Below are 12,575 nucleotides of genomic sequence, written 5' to 3'. Positions count from 1 at the left end.
ACTTTTGGAGCCAACATTGCAAGGAATTTACATGCCAGATATGCTAAACATTCATATGCCCCATCATGCTTCAGCCATCATTCCAAAGGACATGCTTCCATGCTGATGACACTCATTAAAAAAATAATACATTAATTAAATTTGTGACTGAACTCCTTGGGGGAGAACTGTAGGTCTCCTGTTTTACCCGCATTTTGCCATATATTTCATGTTATATGAGTCTCGGGTGATGACCCAGCCATGTTGTTCATTTCAAGAACACTTTCACTGCAGATTTAACAAAATGCAAAGAAGGTACCAATGTGAGATTTCTAAAGATAGCTAAAGATGCCAGTAACAGAAGCTTGATTTTCTTTTTTGGTGGTTCGGGTTCTGCAGTTTCCGCATCAGAGTGTTACTCTTTTAAGACTTCTGAAAGCATGCTCCACACCTCATCCCTCTCAAATTTTGGAAGGCACTTCAGAATTCTTAAATCTTGGGTCGAGTGCTGTACCTATCTTTATAAATCTGACATTGGTACCGTAACATTGCACCCCATAATGTTTTATAGAAACATGCTTATGAGTGTAAATATGACATAACTGGAATATGTTTTACGCTAGATATGCCATGTAACGTATCTTTGCAAAGGTTACGTTCCACTGAATGTATTCATCCTATTCGTATGCATGTATCATTTTTATATCTGAAGTTATGAGTGTTGGCTCTATGTTTGTATTTAAAGTGTTTGCTGTAGGAAGTACCTAAGGCAGATTTGGTCAACATAGTGTGAAGGGGTTATTCAAGGAATTGGGAGTACTTAACTAACAATGGACCTTGAGACACACCAATCCACATCTGAGCTTTCTTGGGAACTTTCAAACTAGCATATGGGCAATGGCATCAGCCTGTAAAGAACTGAGTCATGCATAGACATGTGACTTGACCATATGACTCCAAAACTCCATCTTGTAGCTGTGTTTCTACACAGGGAAGAGGGGGGTTTCCACCCACAAAAGAGATACTATGTAAGCCCCTGCAAACATCTCCATTTTGTCTTCAGCTGGCTCAAGAGATGGCCTCTCTACCCTAAAGAGATGCCTGAAAGAAACTGGAACAAAGGACAATAACTACAGGGGTGAGAGTGATTGCTGAACCCAGACTAGGAGGAAGTCTAGTCTGTCAAAGAAGCTTATTGGAACATCTCTGAGGGTGAGATTTACCTGCATTTAGTTTCCTACTGTATTAGGCTTAGACCTGCATGTTTTATTTTATTTTGCTTGGTAACTTCCTTGGTTTGGTTATTACCTAGAACCACTTAAATCCTACTTTTTATACTTAATAAAATCACTTTTTGCTTATTAATCCAGAGCAAGCAATTAATTCCTGGGGAAGAAAACAGCAGTGCATCTCTCTCTATCAGTGTTAGAGGGTGAACAATTTATGAGTTTACCTTGTATAAGCTTTATACAGAGTAAAATGGATTTATTTGGGGTTTGGATCCCATTGGGAGCGGGGTATCTGGGTGTTGGAGACAGGAGTACTTCGTAAGCTGTTTTCAGTTAAGCCTGCAGCTTGTGGAGGACGTGGTTCAGACCTGGATCTATGTTTGTAGCCAGCTAGCGTGTCTGGCACAACCAGGCAAGGTACTGAAGTCCCAAGATGCCAGAGAAAACAGGCTTAGAAGTAGTCCCAGCACATCAGGTGGCAGTCCCAAGGGGGTTTCTGTGACCCAACCCGTCACAGGTACCTTCTTTGCATTTTGTCAAATCTGCAGTGAACGCATTCTTAAAACATGTGCTGAGTCATCATCCAAGACTACTATAAACTTGAAATCTATAGCAGAATGTGGGTAAAACAGAGCAGGAGACATACAATTCTCCCCCCAAGGAGTTCAGTTGCAAATGTAATTAACACCCTTTTTTAATGAGACTCATCAGCATGGAAGCATGTCCTCTGGAATGATGGCCGAGGCATGAAGAGGTATATGGATCTTTAGCACATCTGCCACATAAATATCTTGCAGACACCAGCTACAACAGTTATACATTGTTTTGTTTGAGTGCAGTTATGTAACAAAACTAAATTTGTAAGTTGCACTTTCACTAGAGATTGCACTACAGTACTTGTATGAGGTAAATTGAAAAATACTATTTATTTTGTTTTTATAGCATAAATCTTTGTAATAAAAATATAAAGTGAGCACTGTACACTTCGTATTGTGTTGTAATTAAAAACATCTGAAAATGTAGAAAACATCTAAAAATATTTCAATAAATGGTATTCTATTAACAGCGCAATTAATTGTGCGATTAATCGCAATTATTTTTTTAATTGCTTGACAGTCCTACTAGGAACATTTACTCATTCCTCCATGAATCCAAATGCCTATGGAGATATTAACGCTGACCTGAAGAGGAAAAATAGGAGGCTTGTGTTTTGAGGTTGGTTGGTTTGTTTTAAAGTGTAGAAAAACCCTGAATAATGGTGATAGTAGGGAACTTAAGGGGGAAGGGAAAGAAGACTGGTCTTCCTGCTAGACTTACTTATTAGAAGTTCAGGTTTATGGACTATGGACAACTGGAAAGATGACAAGCACCAAGGAAATTAAACCTGATTAAATGAAAAATAACTTCTGTCCTCAAAAGGGTTATTGCTGAAACCAAATATTTTAATTTAACAGGGAGAAAACCTCTTTTAAGGATCCAACATATCATCCAACATAAGAAGGGAAGATAGAAATTCGCTATTGTAAGCTGTAAGGAAAACACAATCAAACAAAAAAGTTCACAAGTCCAAATCCACCCCACACCTACATGCTTGCAGGTCCCCTTTAGCTTAACTTGCATTTTTTTGGGAGATAAAGGGTGGAGCAGCATTTTAGAGCAGATGTCTACTTACCATCACCCTGCATATCTGAAGTCCATAGTGTCAGGTTATCACGTAACAACTGCATGATAAGTGTAGAGTCTTTATAACTTTCTTCACTCAGTGTATCCAGTTCTGCAATAGCATCATCAAAAGCTGCTTTTGCCAACCTACAAATATCAGATTAATATGTAAGATGTCATAAAACAAACACCTATAAAGGTATCTAGCTTAACTTGTTTCATTGAACAAACAAGATTTTTTTAGTTCAGTAATGAGACCACAGCTACCAGTTTTGGGTAAAATTTTCAAGAGCACCTAAATACTTAAGAGCTTACGTCCCATTGACTTCAAAGTCACTTGGATTCTATGTCACAGGATGACACTGGGCCTTTAATAAGGTAAGAGCCAATGCTCCTGTGCCTCATCAGCTAACTCCAATTGAGCTTAAAAGAGGGTACCTAGGACCTAAGGAGAAGAGACCTAGTCAGTGAGGGCTCACTTAAGAGCACCCACTGAGTCAGCTGGGAAAGGGACAGGTGAGCTGCCAGACCCAGAAGACTGTATGTGGTTCCTGGGAGAAGACTCAAGGCAGGCACGCAGCAAGAGAGGTTTGTTGGTTAGCATCCCTGATCCAGGGCTAGATGCAAGACAGCAGCAGAGGGAGGTGCTTGCTGGCTCTAAGAGAGCCAAAGGCAAGGGTTGAAGACAGGGGAGCAGCAGAGAAGCTTACTTATTGACATCTCCACACCAGAAAGCTGGATCCAAGGGAACAATGGGAGGGCCGGAGGAGTGAAGGATGCTCCTAAGGTAAAGGTGAGCTATCAGCAGAGAGGTTGTGGGCATTCCCACTGAGAACAGTGGGGTTGCCCTCTAGCTGGAAGGGCTGATGTGGCTGTCCTGGCAGAGGGGCAGAAGAGAACTGAGAGTCCAGGTGTGGCTGAAGACATTGGTGTAGGATATACAAGACATTGAGGGAGAAGGTGTCTTGGGATTTTAGTGACTACTTGCACTGGGGTGATAAGTGGACTATGGGTTGGGATATTCTGGACCATTTGTACAATGTTATCATCATAAACTGGTTCCAAGGAGGGCTGTTGAAGCAGGACAGCATGAAATGGAGTTACTCGGGATTCTGAAAGGGGAACTGAGGCAGGCACACAGGTTGTGCCATGGCCTGACACACAAGGGAGCTCCAGCCGGGGCCACCCTCTTACACACTATACCCTGCAGTTTACTGAAAATAAAGATACTGCTTCCTTCTTCATTAGATTTAATGGCCTTTAATTAAAATTGTAACTGCTTTAAGTTAGGGATGTCAATTAATCGCAGTTAACTCATTCGATTAATTCAAAAAATTAATCCGCTGATTAATTTTTTTAAATCGCACTGTTAAACAATAGAATACCGACTGAAATGTATTAAATGTTTTTGGATGTTTTTCTATATTTTCAAATAGACTAATTTCAATTACAATACAGAATACAAAGTGTACACTGCTCACTTTATATTATTTGTTACAAATATTTTCACTGTAAAAATAAAAAAGACAGTATGAGGAGAATTGAAAAATACGCCTGTAGTGCCACCTTTTATCGTGAAAGTGTAATTTACAAATGTAGATTTTTTTTTGTTACATAACTGCACTCAAAAACAAAAAGAACGCAAAACTTTAGAGTCTACAAGTCCACTCAGTCCTACTTCTCTTTCAGCCAATCGCTAAGACAAGCAAGTTTTTTTTTTTATGTTTACGGGAGATGATGCTGCCAACTTCTTATTTGCAATGTCATCAGAAAGTGAGAAAAGGTGTTTGCATGGGACTTTAGTAGCCCGCATTTCAAATAGGGATGTAAATACCATTCATAAAGTTAACTATTTAAACGATTAAAAAAATTTCCTTTAAACAGTTAACCAATTAAAGGGCCAGCTGGCCAGGGCTGCGAGGGTCAGGCAGCACTGCTCCAGCCAGGTGGTGCAGCTGTGGCCCCTCTGGCCGGCCCAGAGGTTAATGGTTAAGACAGGTTAACCAGTAGACTAATGCTTACTGGTTAACATTTTACATCCCTAATTGTAAGGTATTTACATGCCAGATATGCTAAACATTTGTATGCCCCTTCATACTTCGGCCACCATTCCAGAGGACATGCTTCCATGCTGATGATATTCGGACGAGGTATGGAGGAGCATGCTTTCAGAAGTCTTAAAATAGCAACTCTCCGATGAGAAAACTACAGCACCTGAACCACCAAAAAAAGAGAATCAACCTTCTGCTGGTGGCATCTGACTCAGATGATGAAAATGAATGTGTCAGTCCGCACTGCTTTGGATTGTTATCTACCAGAACCCGCCATCAGCATGGACGCATGTCCTCTGGAATGGTGGTTGAAGCATCAAGGGACATATGAAACATTAGCACATCTACCACGTAATTATCTTGTGAAGCCAGCTACAACAGTGCCTGCAAACACCTGTTCTCACTTTCAGGTGATACTGAACAAGAAGCGGGCAGCATTATCTCCTGCAAATGTCAACAAACTTGTCTGTCTGAGCAACTGGCTGAACAAAAAATAGGATTGAGTGGACTTGTAGGCCTCTAAAGTTTTATTTTTAAATGCAGGGGGTTTTGTACATAATTCTGCATTTGTAAGTTAAACTTTCACAATAAAGAGACTGCACTACAGTACTTGTATTAGGTGAACTGAAAAATACTATTTTTTGTTTTTTACAGTGGAAATATTTGTAAAAAAATATGAAGTGAGCACTGTACACTTTGTATTCTGTGTTATAATTTAAATCAATATTTGAAAATGTTGAAATCATCCAAAAATATTTAAATAAATGGTATTCTATTAACAGCGTGATTGTGATTAATTTTTTTAATCGCTTGACAGTCCTACTTGAAGTATTTATCCCTGAAAAGTTCAGATTTTTACAAATTAGTTTACCACTCTCTGCTTTGTCACTTTTGTTTCTCCCAAATAAATTAAATGAATCTGGACTCCTTGAATGCTCGCCAACTCTTGAATGACTTAAAAGATGCATAAGGCAGAGCCCTAACACTGGGTGAAGTTTCAAAGCTTCTCTTCTGCGCCTATGTGGTTAATTTATTAGAAAGCTTTTCAACTTATATACAGCAGAAAACAAGGAAACCCAGCATATTGCTCATAAGAACGGCCATACTGGGTCAGACCCCAAAGGTCCATCTAGCCCAGTATCCTGTCTACCGACAGTGGCCAATGCCAGGTGCCCCAGAGGGAGTGGACCTAACAGGTAATTGATCTCCCTCCTGCCATCCATCTCCACCCTCTGACAAACAGGCTAGGGACACCATTCCTTACCCATCCTGGCTAATAGCCATTAATGGACTTAATCTCCATGAATTTATCCAGTTCTCTTTTAAACGCTGTTATAGTCCTAGCCTTCACAACCGCCTCAGGCAAGGAGTTCCACAAGTTGACTGTGTGCTGTGTGAAGAACTTCCTTGCATTTGTATCAAACCTGCTGCCCATTCATTTCATTTGGTGGGCCCTAGTTCTTGTATTATGGAAATAAATAACTAACTTTTCCTTATCTACTTTCTCCACATCACTCATGATTTTATATACCTCTATCATATCCCACCTTAGTCTCCTCTTTTCCAAGCTGAAAAGTCTTAGCCTCTTTAATCTCTCCTCATATGGGACCCGTTCCAAACCCCTAATCATTTTAGTTGCCCGTTTCTGAACCTTTTCTAGTGCCAGTATATCTTTTTTGAGATGAGACCACATCTGTACACAGTATTCAAGATGTGGGCGTACCATTGATTTACATAAGGGCAATATATTCTCCATCTTATTCTCTATCCCCTTTTTAATGATTCCTAACGTCCTGTTTGCTTTTTTGACCGCCTCTGCACACTGCAAAGATCTTTTTCCTGATTCGTTGTAGCTAAAATTAGCCCCCACCATAATGTATAGTTGGGGTTATTTTTTCCAACGTGCATTACTTTACATTTATCCACATTAAATTTTATTTGCCATTTTGTTGCCCAATCACTTAGTTTTGTGAGCTCTTTTTCAAGTTTTTCACAGTCTGCTTTGGTCCTAACTATCTTGAGCAGTTTAGTATCATCTGCAAATGTTGCCACCTCACTTTTTACCCCTTTCTCCAGATCATTTAAGTTGAATAGGACTGGTCTTAGGACTGGCTCTTGGGGAACACCACTAGTTACACCGCTCTCCATTCTGAGAATTTACCATTTATTCCTACCCTTTGTTCCCTGTCTTTTAACCAGTTCTCAGTCCATGAAAGGACCTTCCCTTTTATCCCATGACAACTTAATTTACCTAAGAACCTTTGGTGAGGGACCTTGTCAATGGCTTTCTGGAAATCCAAGTACACTATGTCCACCGGATCCCCCTTGTCCACATGTTTGTTGACTTCTTCAAAGAACTCTAATAGATTAGTAAGACACGATTTCCTTTTACAGAAATCATGTTGACTTTTGCCCAACAATTTATGTTCTTCTAGGTGTCTGACAATTTTATTCTTTACTATTATTTCAACTAATTTGCCCGGTACAGACGTTAGACTTACCAGTCTGTAATTGCTGGGATCACCTCTAGAGCCCTTTTTAAATATTGGCGTTACATTAGCTATCTTCCAGTCATTGGGTACAGAAGCCAATTTTAAGGACAGGTTACAAACCATAGTTAATAGTTCCGCAACTTCACATTTGAATTTTCAGAACTCTTGGGTGAATGCCATCTGGTCCCAATGACTTGTTAATGTTAAGTTTATCAATTAATTCCAAAACCTCCTCCAGTGACACTTCAATCTGTGACAGTTCCTCAGATTTGTCACCTACAAAAGCCGGCTCAGGTTTGGGAATCTCCCTAACATCCTCAGCCGTGAAAACTGAAGCAAAGAATCCTTTTAGTTTCTCCACAATGACTTTATCATCTTTAAGTACTCCTTTTGTATCTTGATCATCCAGGGTCCCTACTGGTTGTTTAGCAGACTTTCTGCTTCTCATATACTTAAAGAACATTTTCTTATTACCTTTTGAGTTTTTGGCTAGCCGTTCTTCAAACTCCTCTTTGGCTTTTCTTATTAAATTTTTACACTTAATTTGGCAGTGTTTATGCTCCTTTCTATTTACCTCGCTAGGATTTGACTTCCACTTTTTAAAAGATGCCTTTTTCTCTCTCACTGCTTCTTTTACCTGGTTAAGCCATGGTAGCTCTTTTTTTAGTTCTTTTACTGTGTTTCTTAATGGGGATCGGGGGGGAAGGAGGGAAATACATTTAAGTTGGGTTCTAATTTCTGTTTAACCCCCTCAATTTTGCATAGTTCCCCTTTTTTAAATTAAATGCCACAGTGTTGGGCTGTTGAGATGTTCTTCCCACCACAGGGATATTAAATGTTGTTATATTATGGTCACTATTTCCAAGCGGTCCTGTTATAGTTACCTCTTGGACCAGCTCCTGTGCTCCACTCAGGACTAAATCGAGAGTTACCTCTCCCCTTGTGGGAACCCGTACCAGCTGCTCCAACAAGCAGTCATTTAAAGTATCGAGAAATTTTGTATCTGCATTTCGTCCTGAGGTGACATGTTCCCAGTCAATATGGGGATAACTGAAATCCCTCACTGTTATTGAGTTCTTTATTTTGATAGCCTCTCTAATTTCCCTTAGCATTTCATCATCACTATCACTGTCCTGGTCAGGTGGTCGATAAGAATATAACATTAGGGATCTATTATTAGAGCATGAAAGTACTATCCATGGAGATTCTATGGAACATGTGGATTCACTTAAGATTTTTACTTCATTTGATTCTACATTTTCTTTCACATATAGTGCCACTCCGCTCACTGTATGACCTGTTCTGTCCTCCTGATATATTTTGCACCCCGGAATGATTGTGTCCCATTGACTGTCCTCAGTCCACCAGGTTTCTGTGATGCCTGTTATATCAATATCCTCCCTTTATCACAAGGCACTCTAGTTCACCCATCTTATTATTTAGACTTGTAGCATTTGTGTACAAGCACTTTAAAAACTTGTCACTGTTTACTGATGTGTCCGATTCTTTATGTGAATGTTTCTCGGCTGATCTGGCCCTTACATTTTCCTCTTCCATTCTCTGCTCCTGACTATAACCTAGAAAATCTCTATCAATAGACTCTCCTCTAAGAGAAGTCTCTGTCCGATCCACGGGCTCCTCTGCAGCAGTCGGCTTTCCCCCATTTCCTAGTTTAAAAACTGCTCTGCAACCTTTTTAATGTTAAGTGTCAGTAGTCTGGTTCCACTTTGGTTTAGGTGGAGTACATCTCTCCTGTATAGGCTCCCCCCATCCCAAAAGTTTCCCCAGTTTCTAATGAATCTAAACCCCTCCTCTCTACACCATCGTCTCATCCATGCATTGGGATTCTGAAGCTTTGACTGCCTACCTGGCCCTGCGCATGGAACTGGGAGCATTTCTGAGAACGCCACCATAGAGGTCCTGGATTTCAGTCTCTTCCCTATCAGCCTAAATTTGGCCTCTATGACATCTCTCCAACCCCTCCCTATGTCATTGGTACCTACATGTACCACTACCACCGGCTCCTCTCCAGCACTACACAAGTCTGTCCAGATGCCTCGAGAGATCTGCAACCTTCAGGCAGGCAAGTCACCATACAGTTCTCCCAGTCATCACAAACACAGCTATCTATGTTTCTAATGATCGAAATCTCCCATTACTAACACCTGCCTTTTCCTAGTGACTGGAGATCCCTCCCCCAGAGAGGTAACGTCAGTGCAAGAGGATACCCTAACACCATCTGGAAGGAGGGTCCCAACTATGGGAAGGTTTCCTTCTGCTCCTGTTGACTGTTCTGCTTCCCTGGGCCTTTCATCCTCCTCAACAGCGCAGGGGCTGTCTGACTGAAGGTGGGACAATTCTACAGTGTCCTGGAAAACCTCATCAACATACCTCTCTGCCTCCCTTAGCTCCTCCAGTTCCGCCACCCTGGCCTCCAAAGCCTGTACGTGGACTCTGAGGGCCAGGAGCTCCTTACACCAAATACACACATACACCATCCGCCCACAGGGCGGGTAATCCATGCTGCACTCAGCGCAATAAACTGGATAGCCCCCACTCTGCTGCTGGGCTTCTGCCTGCATTGTCTCCTGCAGCTACCTAGCTCATGAAAGGGCTTTATTTAAATCAAGAAGTTTTGAATGTAGTTTAGTTTACAGGTTTTAAAGAACAAGTGAACCTTGCCCCCTTCCAAACTCCCTTGCAAAACTCCCTGTTAGCAGTCCCTAGTGTAGTTATTCAAATTTACAAGCTATATGTGCTACACTGTAGCTGGTTTTATATTTTAAAGAAGCCTTCCAGTCTTCTCAGACATTACTTACCTGCAGGCACGGTCAGGGGAATTAAGAATTTCATAGTAGAATACAGAGAAGTTGAGAGCAAGACCTAAGCGTATGGGATGTGTTGGCGGAAGTTCTGTCATTGCAATATCACTAGCTGCTTTATAAGCCACCAGGCTATTCTCTGCAGCCTCCTTCCTGTCATTTCCTGTGGCAAACTCAGCCAGGTACCTGTGGTAGTCCCCTTTCCTGAAAGAATAAAGAGCACAGATTCAGGATTCCTTGATTTCACATTAGCTGTTGAAAAAAACAGTTAATGTTGATAATAATTGTACATTAATAAATTGGTATAGCATGGGCATTTGCTATAGATATATGTCTAGAAAATACAACGTACGTGCTTTTTAAGAACGTAAGACAATCAGCCATGAAAAAAAATGTAAATAAGCAAGTCCTGTGTCACTTTTTGAAGTAACTAAAACCACACTACTCCTAAAAAACACTGAATATGTTTCACTGAAGTTCAAGTTACTGAGAGAATTTTCGAGTCCAGAAAGAAGAGAATTCCACCATTAGAGAAGCCACCCTGGACCTTTTTACAAGTAGCAGGAAATGCTTGATAACACGAAATGGGAGACTCACCCACTGGTCAGTATCATACACAGAGGCCTGATCAACACCCTATGTGATACAGTTAGGTCAACCTAGCCCCTACTGTAGATGCAACTAGATCAATGAAAAATTCTTGTGTTGACCTAGCTGCCACCTCTCCATGGAATGGATTTATTACAGCAATGGAAAAACCCTCCCTCCCATCACTTTAGCAGAAGTCTACACTACAGTGCTCAATTCCTTCTCGGTGATGGATAAAGATTCAGGTGTCCATGCTGACATTAGCTACCTCTGATGTCACAAATGTTCTGATCTATCTACATATTCTATTAGGAGTGGATGGGTCTGCCCTTAAGTGGTTTCATTCCTCAAGCTCAGAGGGTAGTAGGAGGCTATCCCTGGGGCTTACTTTGTCATACTTCCTAGTCAACATAAATGAGGCCATTAGGACGGTTAGTAAAGAGATCAGGCTAAAAGTTCCTTCACAATATGCTGATGACACTCTTATCTAGCTCCATCTCATTCAGTTCAGATTACCTCAGATACATATGTAACATGATATACTACTGAGTATTCCAGACAGTCCATGAAGATATATGAAAACTATAAGTATAAAACACAAATAAATACAGTAATAATGAACTTCCCTAATTTTTGCAATCCACTTAAGCTTGTAGCAAGATGCCTCCACCCCAGAAATGCACCTCAGAAAGGCTATGTGGATGGGTAAAAAGAAAATGGATAGTGAATGAACACTGGAAAAATTAAAATTAATTTAAAAACTAAGTGAAAGTTTACAACAATTAAATTACTTACAACTATAATAGAAAAATACCACACAATTCTATACATCTATATTTAAGAAAGTTTGCATGGTATTATATAGTTTTTAAGAAAAAAGTATATCAGAATTAGCAACTATCATGATGGGTATGCACAAGGGGCTGAACTTAAGTTAGACATGCAATTTTAATGTTGGCATTCCTTGATTTAAATATTTAGGTGTGTTCTATTAACCTAGTTTTTATATATTACACACATTTTACACAGAAAGCACTGAATGGTTCAATGGGTTGCTAATGGGGGTAAATAGCCTTTCATTCTGTATCACTTGTTCAAGACCAATTACAAGTGTATAGTAATTAAAATTTGTTTCCACTTGAGTGCTATTTGGTTATCTGAATACATTTCCTCTAGTTGGCAGGCATCCATGAGAAAATGTACCATCACAATTAGTCACTGAGCCTCTTGGTGTTCAACACAAGGACTGACTGGGCACAATGACCAAACCATCATCTTATTTCTTGAAGTAGGCAAAAATGGTAGGACAGTGTGGAGAGAACTACGTTTCCACTCTATATGCAGTACCTATTCCATGGCTGTAAAATTTTCATCTCCATAACTGTTAATCTGGCACATTTACCAGTACTGATTTCACTTCAATATTTTATGCAAACTATAAGGATAGCACTTGCCCAAACCCCACAAGTCACCTACATTTTATAATAGAAAACCTTGGACTCGCCCGTGTTAGCTGCTGGAATGAGGTGTTTGTCCAGTACATCCAGAATGTCGCAACAGATTAATTTCAGCTCGGTCTCAACCTGGGGTGGAGGGTGGGGAAGGAGGAGGGAAAAAATAAAAGCAAAGATTAGCAAAGAAGATGTAATAGTATAAAGGGATACAAGAAATATTTAATCCCAAATGCTAAAAAATAGGAAGAATAATCCAAGTTAGATAGGAACTAGCATGTGTGTATGAGAGTCCAACTTC

At 40.2% G+C, this 12,575-nt stretch overlaps 1 protein-coding gene across 1 annotated transcript in view; it reads right to left on the bottom strand.

The window, feature by feature from the left end:
- The window catches only part of YWHAE (tyrosine 3-monooxygenase/tryptophan 5-monooxygenase activation protein epsilon), a 62,488-nt gene that overhangs the window by 11,922 nt on the left and 37,991 nt on the right, over nt 1-12,575 (bottom strand). The window contains exons 3-5 of the mRNA XM_044993705.1: nt 12,300-12,406; nt 10,233-10,439; nt 2,881-3,017 (exon numbers count right to left, since the gene is read on the bottom strand). Coding sequence (XP_044849640.1) covers nt 2,881-3,017; nt 10,233-10,439; nt 12,300-12,406 — 451 coding nt within the window. The remainder of the gene's footprint in view (nt 1-2,880; nt 3,018-10,232; nt 10,440-12,299; nt 12,407-12,575) is intronic.

Source organism: Mauremys mutica, chromosome 19 (assembly GCF_020497125.1).
Source record: "Mauremys mutica isolate MM-2020 ecotype Southern chromosome 19, ASM2049712v1, whole genome shotgun sequence".
NCBI lineage: Eukaryota > Metazoa > Chordata > Testudines > Geoemydidae > Mauremys > Mauremys mutica.
The sequence above is the reverse complement of the archived record's forward strand: the minus strand, read 5'-3'. Positions and strand labels throughout refer to the sequence as shown.